Below are 11,288 nucleotides of genomic sequence, written 5' to 3'. Positions count from 1 at the left end.
GAGGGGGTCGGGGGCAGAGGACAGAGACGAGAGAGGGGGAGGCGACCAGGAGGCGGGGCTGGGGCGGGACCCAGAGGCCCCGGCGCGGGGAGGCCCCGGGACCGACCGACCGACCGACTGCCGGACGGACGCGCCAGCCGGTATTGGTACCCAGGCTGCGGCAGCGGCCAGCGCGCGCGCGCGGACCCCGGGGCGGCTCGGGCCGGGCCGCATGAGCGCCTGCCTGCCCGGCGAGCCCTCGGGCCCCGGAGGCGCGGCCATGGCCGAGCTCAAGTCGCTGTCGGGGGACGCGTACCTGGCGCTGAGCCACGGCTACGCGGCGGCGGCTGTGGGCCTCGCCTACGGGGCGGCCCGGGGGCCCGAGGCGACCCGCGGCTACGGCGCGCCGGGCCCGGGCGGCGACCTCCCCGTGGCGTCCGCTCCCCGAGCTCCGGCCGCGGCGGCCGAGAGCAGCGGCGAGCAGAGCGGTGACGAGGATGACGCCTTCGAGCAGCGGCGGCGGCGGCGCGGGCCCGGGGGCGCGGCGGACGGGCGGCGGCGGCCCCGGGAGCAGCGCTCGCTGCGGCTGAGCATCAATGCGCGGGAGCGGCGGCGCATGCACGACCTCAACGACGCGCTGGACGGGCTGCGCGCCGTCATCCCCTACGCGCACAGCCCGTCGGTGCGCAAGCTCTCCAAGATCGCCACGCTGCTGCTCGCCAAGAACTACATCCTCATGCAGGCACAGGCCCTGGACGAGATGCGGCGCCTCGTGGCCTACCTCAACCAGGGCCAGGGCTTGGCCGCTCCGGTGGCCGCCGCGCCCCTGACGCCCTTTGGCCAGGCTGCCGTGTACCCCTTCTCCGCCGGCGCCGCGCTGCCCTGCCCAGACAAGTGCGCCGCCTTCTCCGGGACGCCCTCGGCGCTTTGCAAACACTGTAACGGGAAGCCGTAAGGGCCCCGGGCCGCCCCTTCCTTCCGCACGCGTCCTTCATTTTACCTTGCCCCCATGACTGTGCACCCTGCCCCCACCGGACCCCGCCCACGGGGAGAAGGCGGCCAGGCCTCGCTTCCAGCCCTTGCGTGCTGAACATTTGGGCCCGCGGGAAGCGCAAAGCCCATCCGGGCGCGGGACTGAACCGGAGAGCGGGGCGCTGGAATCCATGCCCTGGAGCCCGCAGCGCCCAACGGGCACCCTCCCGACGCCCCAGCACTCGACCCTGGGGACGGGACGGGGGTGACCAAACGTGCTTGTCCGGGCGCCGCCGCTCAGCCTCAAAAAGAAAACCAGGATGGTCGCGACCCCCGGGCAGGTGGTCCTCCCCTGAGCCACCCGGGGGTTGGCGGAGCGCGGGACACAGCGTAGCCCACCTTGGCGGGTCGTGGCCCTCGCTTTGGAGCGCGTCTTTGGCCCCCGTCGGCCGCTCTTGCCAAACCTCCGGGCCGCGCTCCGGGTGGGCGTGTCCCCGAGGACGCACCGCGCCCGGCACCTTCCCCCTCTGCCTGCTCCAGGACCCCCGCGCCGAAGCAGCGGAGCTGCGGACGAGCCCCGCCCCGGCCCCGCAGTTGTCGTTTTCAAAGAAGCCGGGCTGCAGCCGCAAGAAGACCCTGGCCAGGAGCTTTGCGGCTCCCAAGTCTGTTGTGTTTGTTTTCTTGCTTGCCTAGGGGTGAGCGGACGCTAACGCCGACTGCAGAATTCGTTCCCTAAACAGCCCCTGGGCTCCCCAGCCACCAATGCCCCCGCCGGATCGTCCACACCCTGGCGCGGCCCGGGTGGAGCTGGATGGAGACCTCCGCACGCCCTCTGCTTAAAGGCGGCTGCATGGAGGAGGAGTCCTGGGGTGTCAGGGAAGGGCCTGGTCTAGCCCTGGCGCCCGGCCAAGCCCCCAGCCCACCAGCCCCGCACATTTCCGGGAGAGGAGACCGGGCCACGGTGAGTACCCTGGTGGTACCCTGGTGGTACCCTGGTGGGGGCCGCGCCCTGGCCGGTGCGAACCGCAATGGGGTCTCTTTTAAAGTCGGTGTGAGGACGGGGTCTGTGTTTTTTAAAGTCGGTGCTCAACTCAGAACTCTGCCACCAGCCGGGGTCCCCCTCGCCCCCCCGGCCCGCCCCCCCACCCCCAGCACAGCCGGCGGCCGCCCTGGGGGACCGAGCTGTCCGCGCCAGTTTGCGCCGGAGCGGCTCTGCTACGATATCCGGCTTTATTAACCCAATTTCTTCGGCTGTCGCTAATGCTATGCTAATAGGGAGAGAGGACCAAGGCCCTGCAAAGCAGCCTGTCTACAGCAGTTAACTTTAATTAATACATTTCAAAAGACCCTTTTGTATTTGCAAAATGAAGTGTGTGATTAAGTCTTATTCATAAAGACATATGCTTAATACTCATTTTTGCTAATTTCCGTATTTATTTCTTATTGTCTTTTTTCCCCATAACGGACTAGTTTATCAGTTTTGCACATTCAAAAAGCTGAGTGTTGGAAACTGTTTCAAATTTCTTTTAGATAACTGCATACCCAAGTGTCACCAACTTCTAGGGTCATTTCAAAGTGACCCTAAATCAACTTTATAAATTACTTATAATCTGAAACAGAGTTGCTTATTCTGGTTAAAGTATATCATTTATATTCAGAATAAAGTATTTGATTTCAACTAATTTTTTGAATAATATATTAAATTTTAATATCAATTTAAATCGTGTTCATTTGTGACTGAACTCATAATTTCAGTGTTCAGGGAGTTGTGTCAGTTTGGGCCACATGCTTCTAAATCACAGAGTCCAAAAAGTCTCTGAGACACAGACAGCTTATCTGTAAGCAGCCGCTCAGCAAATGTATGAAATAATGAGAAAACGGTGAAGGAAAAAAATCTCTCTGCCTCCTCTAGGTGAAAAATAAGAATTAAAAAAAAGCCGTTTAAGTAATCAGAAGTCCTTCCAATAACTTCGTTTAAGTAAAAGTTAAATTAAATTTAAACTTTTCTTTTTTTTCTTTGCAAAGCTGTTTATCAACTGTTCTCCAAAAATGTCAGCGTGCGGCTCCCTGGGGTTGTGCGGAGTTTTTCAAAGTGAAGTTTGCTGGGTTTCTTGACAGCAGCTGCTAATCAAGCAACGTGGAACATCAAAATAAATGGCGTTCAGCCTCTCCCAAGTCTGCACAGCAAACTCACCTGGAGCATCAAAATAAATGGCGTTCGGCCTCTCCCAAGTCTGCACAGCAAACTCACCTGGAGCATCAAAATAAATGGCGTTCGGTCTCTCCCAAGTTTGCACAGCAAACTCACCTGGAGCATCAAACTAAATGGCGTTCGGCCTCTCCCAAGTTTGCACGGCAAACTCACCTGGAACATCAAAATAAGTGGCGTTCGGCCTCTCCCAAGTTTGCACAGCAAACTCACCTGGAGCATCAAAATAAATGGCGTGCGGCCTCTCCCAAGTTTGCACGGCAAACTCACCTGGAGCATCAAAATAAATGGCGTTCGGCCTCTCCCAAGTTTGCACGGCAAACTCACCTGGAGCATCAAACTAAATGGCGTGCGGCCTCTCCCAAGTTTGCACGGCAAACTCCTCATTCTAAGACAACCTAGACATTGGAAGATCAGTCCCAGCACGAAAGGTCTGACTGCCCCCTCCCCGCCGCCCCAAGTATAACCAACCAGGGGTGCCTATTGGCGCTGCCTGTCTCTGTTGCCAGAGACTCTCTGGAAACTTCTGATGGGGGTTCTGGTGTTTTCCCTGAAGGCTTGCTCTCCTACAGTGGTGGCACGAATTGCTGTGAATGAACTTGAAAAAATTCATCACCGCACACCTAACCCAGAGCTTGGCCCCCTCCAGCACCGGGGGAGGAATTAGGTACGAAAGAGCTTTGCTAGCAGCTAGGATTTGACGCAGCTTGTTCTCAGAGGAACAAGTTATTAACAAGAGCCCTTTAAACCGGGGTTGCCGCAACAAGGAGAGTGCCGGCCACATGTGGAATCTTACCATTTCTGGTGGCCACGTTAAGAAAAGGAAAGAGAAGTAGATGAAATTAGTTGGTTTTTTTTTGGCGGTACGCAGGCCTCTCACTGTTGCGGCCTCTCCCGTTGCGGAGCACAGGCTCCGGACGCGCAGGCTCAGCGGCCATGGCTCACGGGCCCAGCCGCTCCGCGGCATGTGGGATCTTCCCGGACCGGGGCACGAACCCGTGTCCCCTGCATCGGCAGGCGGACTCCCAACCACTGTGCCACCAGGGAAGCCTCAGATGAAATTAGTTTCAATGACTTTTATTTGTTCCAACATAGGCCAACTATTATCATTTCAACATGCAATCAATATTTTTTAATTATTAGGAGATCTTTCACGTTCTCTTTTTGGACCGAGCCTTCAGAATCCGATGTCTCACACTCAGAACCCGTCTCGATTCAGAACAGCCCACTTCAAGTGCTCAGCGGCCACGTGTGGCTTGTGGCCGCCCCAGTGGAGACAGCAGCTCTAGACGGTAAAAACACGAAGCATTCAAAGTGCATTCGAATAACGAGCAGGAAACCTCCGCAAAGTCGGGGAATACATTGTAGCGCGAGACAAATAGGGAAGGCTTTGTCCTAGTCACTCAGTCCTGGGCCACCAAATCTCGCTGGGGCTGGGGCGGGCAGCAAGAAGAACCACCGTGACTTCTCTACCAAGAGTGGAAGCCGTGTGTCTACTAGTCGCTGGTCCCAGTGCATCAGCCTTGCACGAGCCAGCCACACCCACACCTAGGGAGCCAGCGGAGTGACTGTGGGGTCCTCCCCACTCTGGCCAAGGGATTGCCTTGAGCCAACAGAGCCTCTTCCTCTGTTGACCCCACAAATGAAGGGGTCGGCGCACTGGCTGCTGCTTGAGTGACTCTCAGACCAAGACTCCTTCACACTCAGGTTATGAGCCCGTGAAGCCTGGCTCCTGGGGGCTTGGGGCAGCCTTCTCAAGCCCAGTGGCTCCGTAGGGGTCCCTGGCTGGGGTCAGAGGAGGCAAGTTGCTCCGCCAGGGTCCTGCACCCCATCTTCATTCACTAACCCACGTGACCGGCGTGGCCCCGGCGCTTTTGGATCAGATGGTGCCCAAGACACTTTACGCCCAAAGATCTTTGTTTTCCCCGGTAGGAAATTCACGCACCTAAAGCAGCATCCCTGGTTTCCAGTAACAGCACCCAGACTCTGGGGGCAGAACTCTACCCAAACCTGGCTCTGCCCTCAAGGACCAGGGGTATGGACCACGCAAAGGGCACCCAGCCCACGCGAGTTCATACACAGGCCCGCAAGTACCAGGTACGTGGCTTCCACTGTTTCATTTTGTTGATTTCATCCCAAAGGTGGGATTTCCTTTTCACTTCTTCACAGAAGACTCCTTGGGGAGCCTTGCTTCCCCTTAGGAGTAATCCGACCCTTGCTTTGCCAGATACGCCCGTCTTATTCCCTTGCAGGTTGGGAACGTTCACAGAAGGGGTTCTGCCTCATAAAGGACAGACACTGCTTTCCTGAAATGATGGGGGAAACGCACCAACCACATCCGACCGGCATGGCCAGCCTGGCCTCTCCCTCGGCATCCGCGAGGGCGCCCACTGCAGCCTCGGCGCAGAGGCCCCTGGGCCCTGGTTAATCCAGCAGAGGGTGATTACAGCAATGTTATCATGTGAATTTGCTTGTGATATGTTTTTAGTCTTTAATCGCTTTTGGTATCCCATTTGAAGGGATGGAAATAGAGGGATTTATGATGTATTAAATCATTTCTCCAACAATTACCTCTTTGGGCTCGTAACTCTAGATGTTTCAGCTCCCCAACTAAAGCCCATTCCATAAAATTAGAAAGTTAATACACGTTTGCACATTTAACCCCAAAGGAGCAAAACCCACGTTACCATAAATGCAGAGAGGCTGAAAGAATTAGCAAAGTTACCTTTGACCCAGTGTTTTCCCTGTTTTAAAAAGTGACTTGTGCTGTTTTCTTTCCGGTCTGAAGTGCCCGAGGCCTGTGCATTCGTATCACGGTATAAAAGCTGATTTTCAGGTGTGGCTCTCTGAGTGGGAAGACGGCCAGAATTATTCTGGAGGTTAACATGAGGCGGGTCACACTTGTAAGATGCACGCGTGCGAGGGGGTCTCTGAACGAACCCTTTCTGCTCTGTGGTCGGCTCTGTAGAACTGACCAGCTGGTGCCTGGTGGGGATACAAAGGGAAGCTGCTTCGTGGCCCCAGGGCCTCAGCCTGTGTTTCCTCGAGGCACAGCCCTCAGAACGCAGTGCGGAGCCACGCGTGGGCCTCTGTCCCCCACGACACACAAGGCCTCCTGGGGTGGCAGCCCCACCCGGTGGCAGCCGGCCTGCACGCACAGTGCTGCCACCGGGGACGGGAGCGCGGTCCTAGCTCAGGGCCTTTGCGGAGCAGCTCGCCAGTGCGCTGGAAGTGGCCCAGCCTTCCCAGGGCCTGGTTCCGCCTCCAAGCCCCGTTTTGTCTAAAGCAATGAGCCCACAGTCAGTTGCTCTCCTGGGGGCCCTGATTCGGCCTGACGGGAGCCCAGTCCCCCCAGTTCCCGAGGACGGCTCATGGTGCCCTAATGAGGCCAGGCCAGCCTGGGAACCTGGCTTCAAATCCCGAGACACATTCAGGACCCGCAAGGCTCTCTGATATCCACAAGGCATCTGCCAGGATGCGTTTCTGTCGCCTTCGTCACCCTGCAGCCCGCTGGCCTGCGGCACCGGAGCTGTGTCCCGGCCCTCCCCGTGTGTCCCTGCATTTGACTGCAGACGGCACCCAAGTTACAAGATCCCTGGGAACAAGCGGCCGGTCTCTGCACCTCGTGCATACAACCAGAGCCAGCGGACACCTGGGGACGCGAGTCAGGGTCGGGCTCAGCCCGCACCTGCCTGGGGGTCCGGAGAGCGGCTCGCGTGACCCAGCCCCGCATGGCCACTGAGCAGGCAGGAGCCAGGTCCCCTCTGCCAAAGTAACTCCCAGTCCTGGGACGGTTTGTACAGAGCAGCCTGGACGCCGTCCACGGACCACAAGCTGCTCGCTCAGGAGTGGACGCATCTACGCGGTTTAGTAATAGAGATGCAGAAACCCACTGTCTGTGAGCCGCTCTCTGGCCTGTGGCGCCCAGATTGTGGGTGGGAGGGGCCGTGTCTCAAGCCTCTGGGTGTTAAGACCCTTCCTCCTTCCAGCACATCCCTGAAGCACCACTGCTGGTGTCCTTGCAGCCCTCAAACAGCTGAGGTTTCCAGGAGGGCATCACAGACACATGGGAAGGTGTTTATTTTCTGTTCAGGGGTCTGGGTTTCCAAATAAACGTAAAGCCTTTTACCTGAGGCCAGGATGTGAAAACAACTGCTCTTCTCACACCCCTGAATCTTTGCTCTGGGCTGTGGGGTCAGCAGTGATGTTCCAGAGCTTTCCATTAGCTCCTCCCCCATGTCGGGGACCTGAGGCTGCCAGGTGGGATGAGAAGCACCGTCCCAGAATGTCCGAGGGCTGCTTCCAGGCCCCCCAGCACACATCTCCTGGCTCGTTCTCTCTCTCTCTCCCTCTCTCCCTCTCTCTCTCTCTCTCTCTCTCTCTCTCTCTCTCTCTCTCTCTCTCTCTCTCCTGCAGCTACACTTGGGAAAAAAGAAGGCTCTATAACCCTTTCCCTCTGGGTAGCCCTATTGCCCTAACACGCATGCTTCTTAAAATATCACAGGTGTGGGGTCTCATGACCCTGGTCACTGCCCCCAGTGCAGTGCTGGTTGCTTCTGGTTTGGGAAGGGGCGCCTGATCCAGGAGGACCGCTGACCGGCCGCCTTCGGCCTTCAGCCCGGCCTGGAGCCAGGCGGACACGGGCCGGGGCAACCATCCTCTCTGCATAAGCATCACTCACACGCGGGCGTGCGCGTGGCTGAGCACGTGTGCGTCCGTGCCTGAATATACGTGCAAGTCACGCTGTAAACTGTTTCACCCCCTGCCGAGGCCAGCTCGTGCCCACGGGGGCCGGAAGAGGAGCTCGTTGCTGCCCGGCTGTCCCGGAAGGTGGGTGAGATGCCCCTTCGCAGGCAGCGGACAGGACCGAGAGAGGAGGTTTCCACCTGGTCTCAGGGAATGTCCTCACAGTGAGGGAGCCTGGATGGCCGTGTGGCCACAGTCAGGAGTGACCGCAGAGACGGGTCATGGAGAGCTATACGGGGGTGAGAGTGGCGTTCCCTGAGTTGCGGTGAGTTCCCTGGTCACCCAGCCTGGCCAGCCCCAGCGCCGGACCCTCCCCACCTAACCCATAGCCCATCCTGATTTCAACAGAGGTAGAGGGGAGCCCTCCCTGCAGGACAGAGGTCTCTGGGCGTCAGGGGAAGGAGGAGGCCACGGCTGCTAACTGAGCTGTAGGAACAGGGGCCGTTCAGCGCCTCCTAACGAGCATGTTGTGGGCGATTCCGCCCTCATCTTCTGCTTAATAAGGCTGGTTAAACAGTGATTTTGCGGGGCCTTGCATCCCCTAAACCTGTTCGTTCTCATGGCGCACTCCCTCTGCACTGCAGGAGGTGATGGTTAATTAATACCGTGCCGGGAAGTGGCTGTGCTGACAGATGAGGGTCACCGGCGAACTTTCAAGGATGCTGACTTCATTAAGCGGCCTCATTACAGCCCACAGAACCGCTCAAGACGTCGTTTGAAAGGAGGTGCTCTGCGTTCAACTGCCCCTCGCCGCCCTCCCTGTAGGGGAACGAACAATGTTTCCAGAATAATGACAAGTGAACAAACAAGGTCAGGGGACCCCGCAGGCGGCTCCGGCAGGCTTTCTGCCCAGTGTCCTGGGCCAGGACCGCAAAGCCCCGGATCCGTTCCCTCCCCGTCCAGGGACCCTGGTGAGGCAGCCGCGGGCTCTGAGCTGTCGGGAGGATTGAGGGGGGTCCTGACGTGCGGCTTCGCCCCCAACCCCCTCAGTGCTTCCTCAACGCCAGCTGTGCTCCAGGCCAGGTGAGGTCGCGTCTGCGACCACAAACTCGGTGTGGCCCTTTGCTGAGGACCACGACCCCCCTCGGGCCACCAGCAGACCCGCAGGGGAGGAGGTGCAGGGCAGCCACTCCAGAGGGACCGTCCGTTCATTCTTCACAGAGCTGCTCTTTCCTCTTTTTATTGTGGTGAGACATACTTAACATAAAACTTACCGTTTAACCGTTTGAAGTGTACATTCCGCGGCATTAAGTACATTCACAAGGTCATGCAACCACCCCCACCATCTATTTCCAGAACTTCGTTATCACCTACAATTGGATTTTTTCAGGTCAGGCTTATTGACGTGTAACTGACACCCAGTAAAATGCACCCCCCCTTAGATGTAGTCCCTTGAATCTTGGTAAACGCACACGGCCGTGAGCCACCCCTGGGCCGGGTGTGGGGTCTTGCCCGCACCCAGAAAGACCTCCTGTGCTCTCCTGACTCCAAAACTGCCGGTCTGCTTTCTGGCCCTATAGTGTTGCTTTTTCGAGAATGTCTTCTAAACGGATGATTACAGTGTGAAATTTGGGGGTCTGGCCTCTTCACTCGGCCTAGTGTGTCCGAGCCTGGCCAAGGTTACCATCTGTGAAGTGGGGTGGTGATCTCAGTGGCACAGGAGACTTGGGGGAGCTGGATGAGCTAACCCTTAGCCCCTCCTAACCCTTAGCCCCCCGCCTGCCCCCACGGGCCGTGCGCTGCTGTCACCACGATCCTACTGCACCCACCATGGGTGCCAGGCTTTGAAAGTCACGGGCCAGCTTGGTTTCTGCAGAAGCAGCCCTGCGTGAGCCGCTGTGACATCAGAGGCTTCGGGGGAGGAAGTGAGCAGGCCCACCTTGCTCCTTAAGGGACGGTTTCCAAAGATGGCTCCTGCCGGCCGTCCAGGGCGGGCCCAGAACGAGGCCCAGAGTCCACAGCCCCGTCGATGCCGACTGCCCGTCTGTCTCCTGAATTTCTTCCTCTTTCCCAAAACACGTCCTCTCAAGGAACACCTGGGCGTGGTTTCCCCGACAGGGTGAGGGGTGGTGAGGGTTTGGGAAGGAGTCGCTGAAGTGGTCCAGGCTCGGGAAAGGCGAGGGAGGGTGACCGCGTCCGGCCCCCTGAGCTGGCCCGACGGCCACGCGCGTCCTCGTGAGGGGCCGGAACAGCGCGGGCCTGTGGTGGACGCCCTAAGCACTGATTAAATGAGGATGACAGCAGCGGTCACGGAGGGGCCCCGGGAGGGCCAGGAGACAGGTGCCCCGTGATATCACTTTTCCGTGAGCTCAGCGCCCCGGGCTGCCACTAAGCTGCTTGTCAGTTAGCGTTAACCTGGAGACGCCCAGCCCCTTACTGGGAACCACGGAGCAGAAGCCAGAAACCACGGACTCTCATAAGGAAACGGAAACGCTGACACGCGTGCGAAGGGCCTCGGCCGGGGAGATGCGAGCAGGTCGTAGCTGGGAGGTAAACCAGGGCCCGAGGGGCCACGCCTCACAGCCACTGTCTGGGGATTTTCTGCTCGAATCTGGTGTCAGCGTTTTTCTCCTGCTGTACTTTTTTGATAGAAAAATATGGAGAAGAGGCTCTAAGAAGCAAGGTGCCTGGAACGGGCTGTCGTCAGGGTAAATGCTGGTGCCGTTTACATGGGCTGCGGCCACGTGTGACCTGAGTGCCCCCGATATGCCGCCTGCCTTGTCCCGGTGGGGCCTGCGGGTGCCCAGGGCACAGACGTCAGCAGGAAGCTGTCTTCACAAACAAGAGGCGTTCCTAATCCTCCGTGTGGCAGCTCAGTTATCTGTCCGGTGGCGAGGGGATGTTATGGGTGAGGCTGTGATTAAATTTCCTCATGTAACGACCCTAAGTAAATCTTTGCAATTTTCATTTTGCGGAGATTTAATATAGATCGGGGCCCTGTTGTTGGCTCCCATTTTAATCCCAAATCACTCATTAGATGAAGGCCAGTGGGCGAGGCCTGCGGGCTGAGCCGCAGACTGGACCCACAGGAGCGCGTCCAGATGGACGGCTGCTGCCCTCGTTCCGTGATGGGTGCTAATCTCAAACCGACCTGCTTCCTCCCCATTACGCATATTAAATGCAGCCAAAATTCTGGGGGTGGTGCGGTCCACGCCGCTCTCCCCAGATGCCTCTGGTCCCGACCCCGCCTGCCTGCTCCACATGGAGGCAAACCCGCCTGGGAGCCGGGGCCGGGCGGTGCCCACTGACAGATCCACCTGGCCGGACACCCCAGCTGGGTTGCCAGGTAAACACAGGAGTCATTTTGAGTGAGACTCTGCCTGAAATAATTGCATGGGACATACACTGAAAACGCGTTTCTTGATTATCTGACGTTCAGATT

The 11,288-nt window shown here is 58.2% G+C and overlaps 1 protein-coding gene across 1 annotated transcript; it reads left to right on the top strand.

The window, feature by feature from the left end:
- Nucleotides 1–211: 211 nt before the first annotated feature.
- Nucleotides 212–934, top strand: BHLHE23 (basic helix-loop-helix family member e23; the record flags this gene model as incomplete). The annotated part of the gene is made up of 1 exon (XM_082857302.1): nt 212–934. The coding sequence occupies one exon, from the start codon at nt 212–214 to the stop codon at nt 932–934; it is 723 nt and encodes a 240-aa protein (XP_082713428.1).
- Between the last annotated feature and the right edge of the window lie 10,354 nt (nt 935–11,288).

Source organism: Leucopleurus acutus, assembly GCF_964270905.1.
Source record: "Leucopleurus acutus genome assembly, chromosome: 16".
In the NCBI taxonomy this organism is placed as follows: Eukaryota; Metazoa; Chordata; class Mammalia; order Artiodactyla; family Delphinidae; genus Leucopleurus; species Leucopleurus acutus.
The sequence above is the reverse complement of the archived record's forward strand: the minus strand, read 5'-3'. Positions and strand labels throughout refer to the sequence as shown.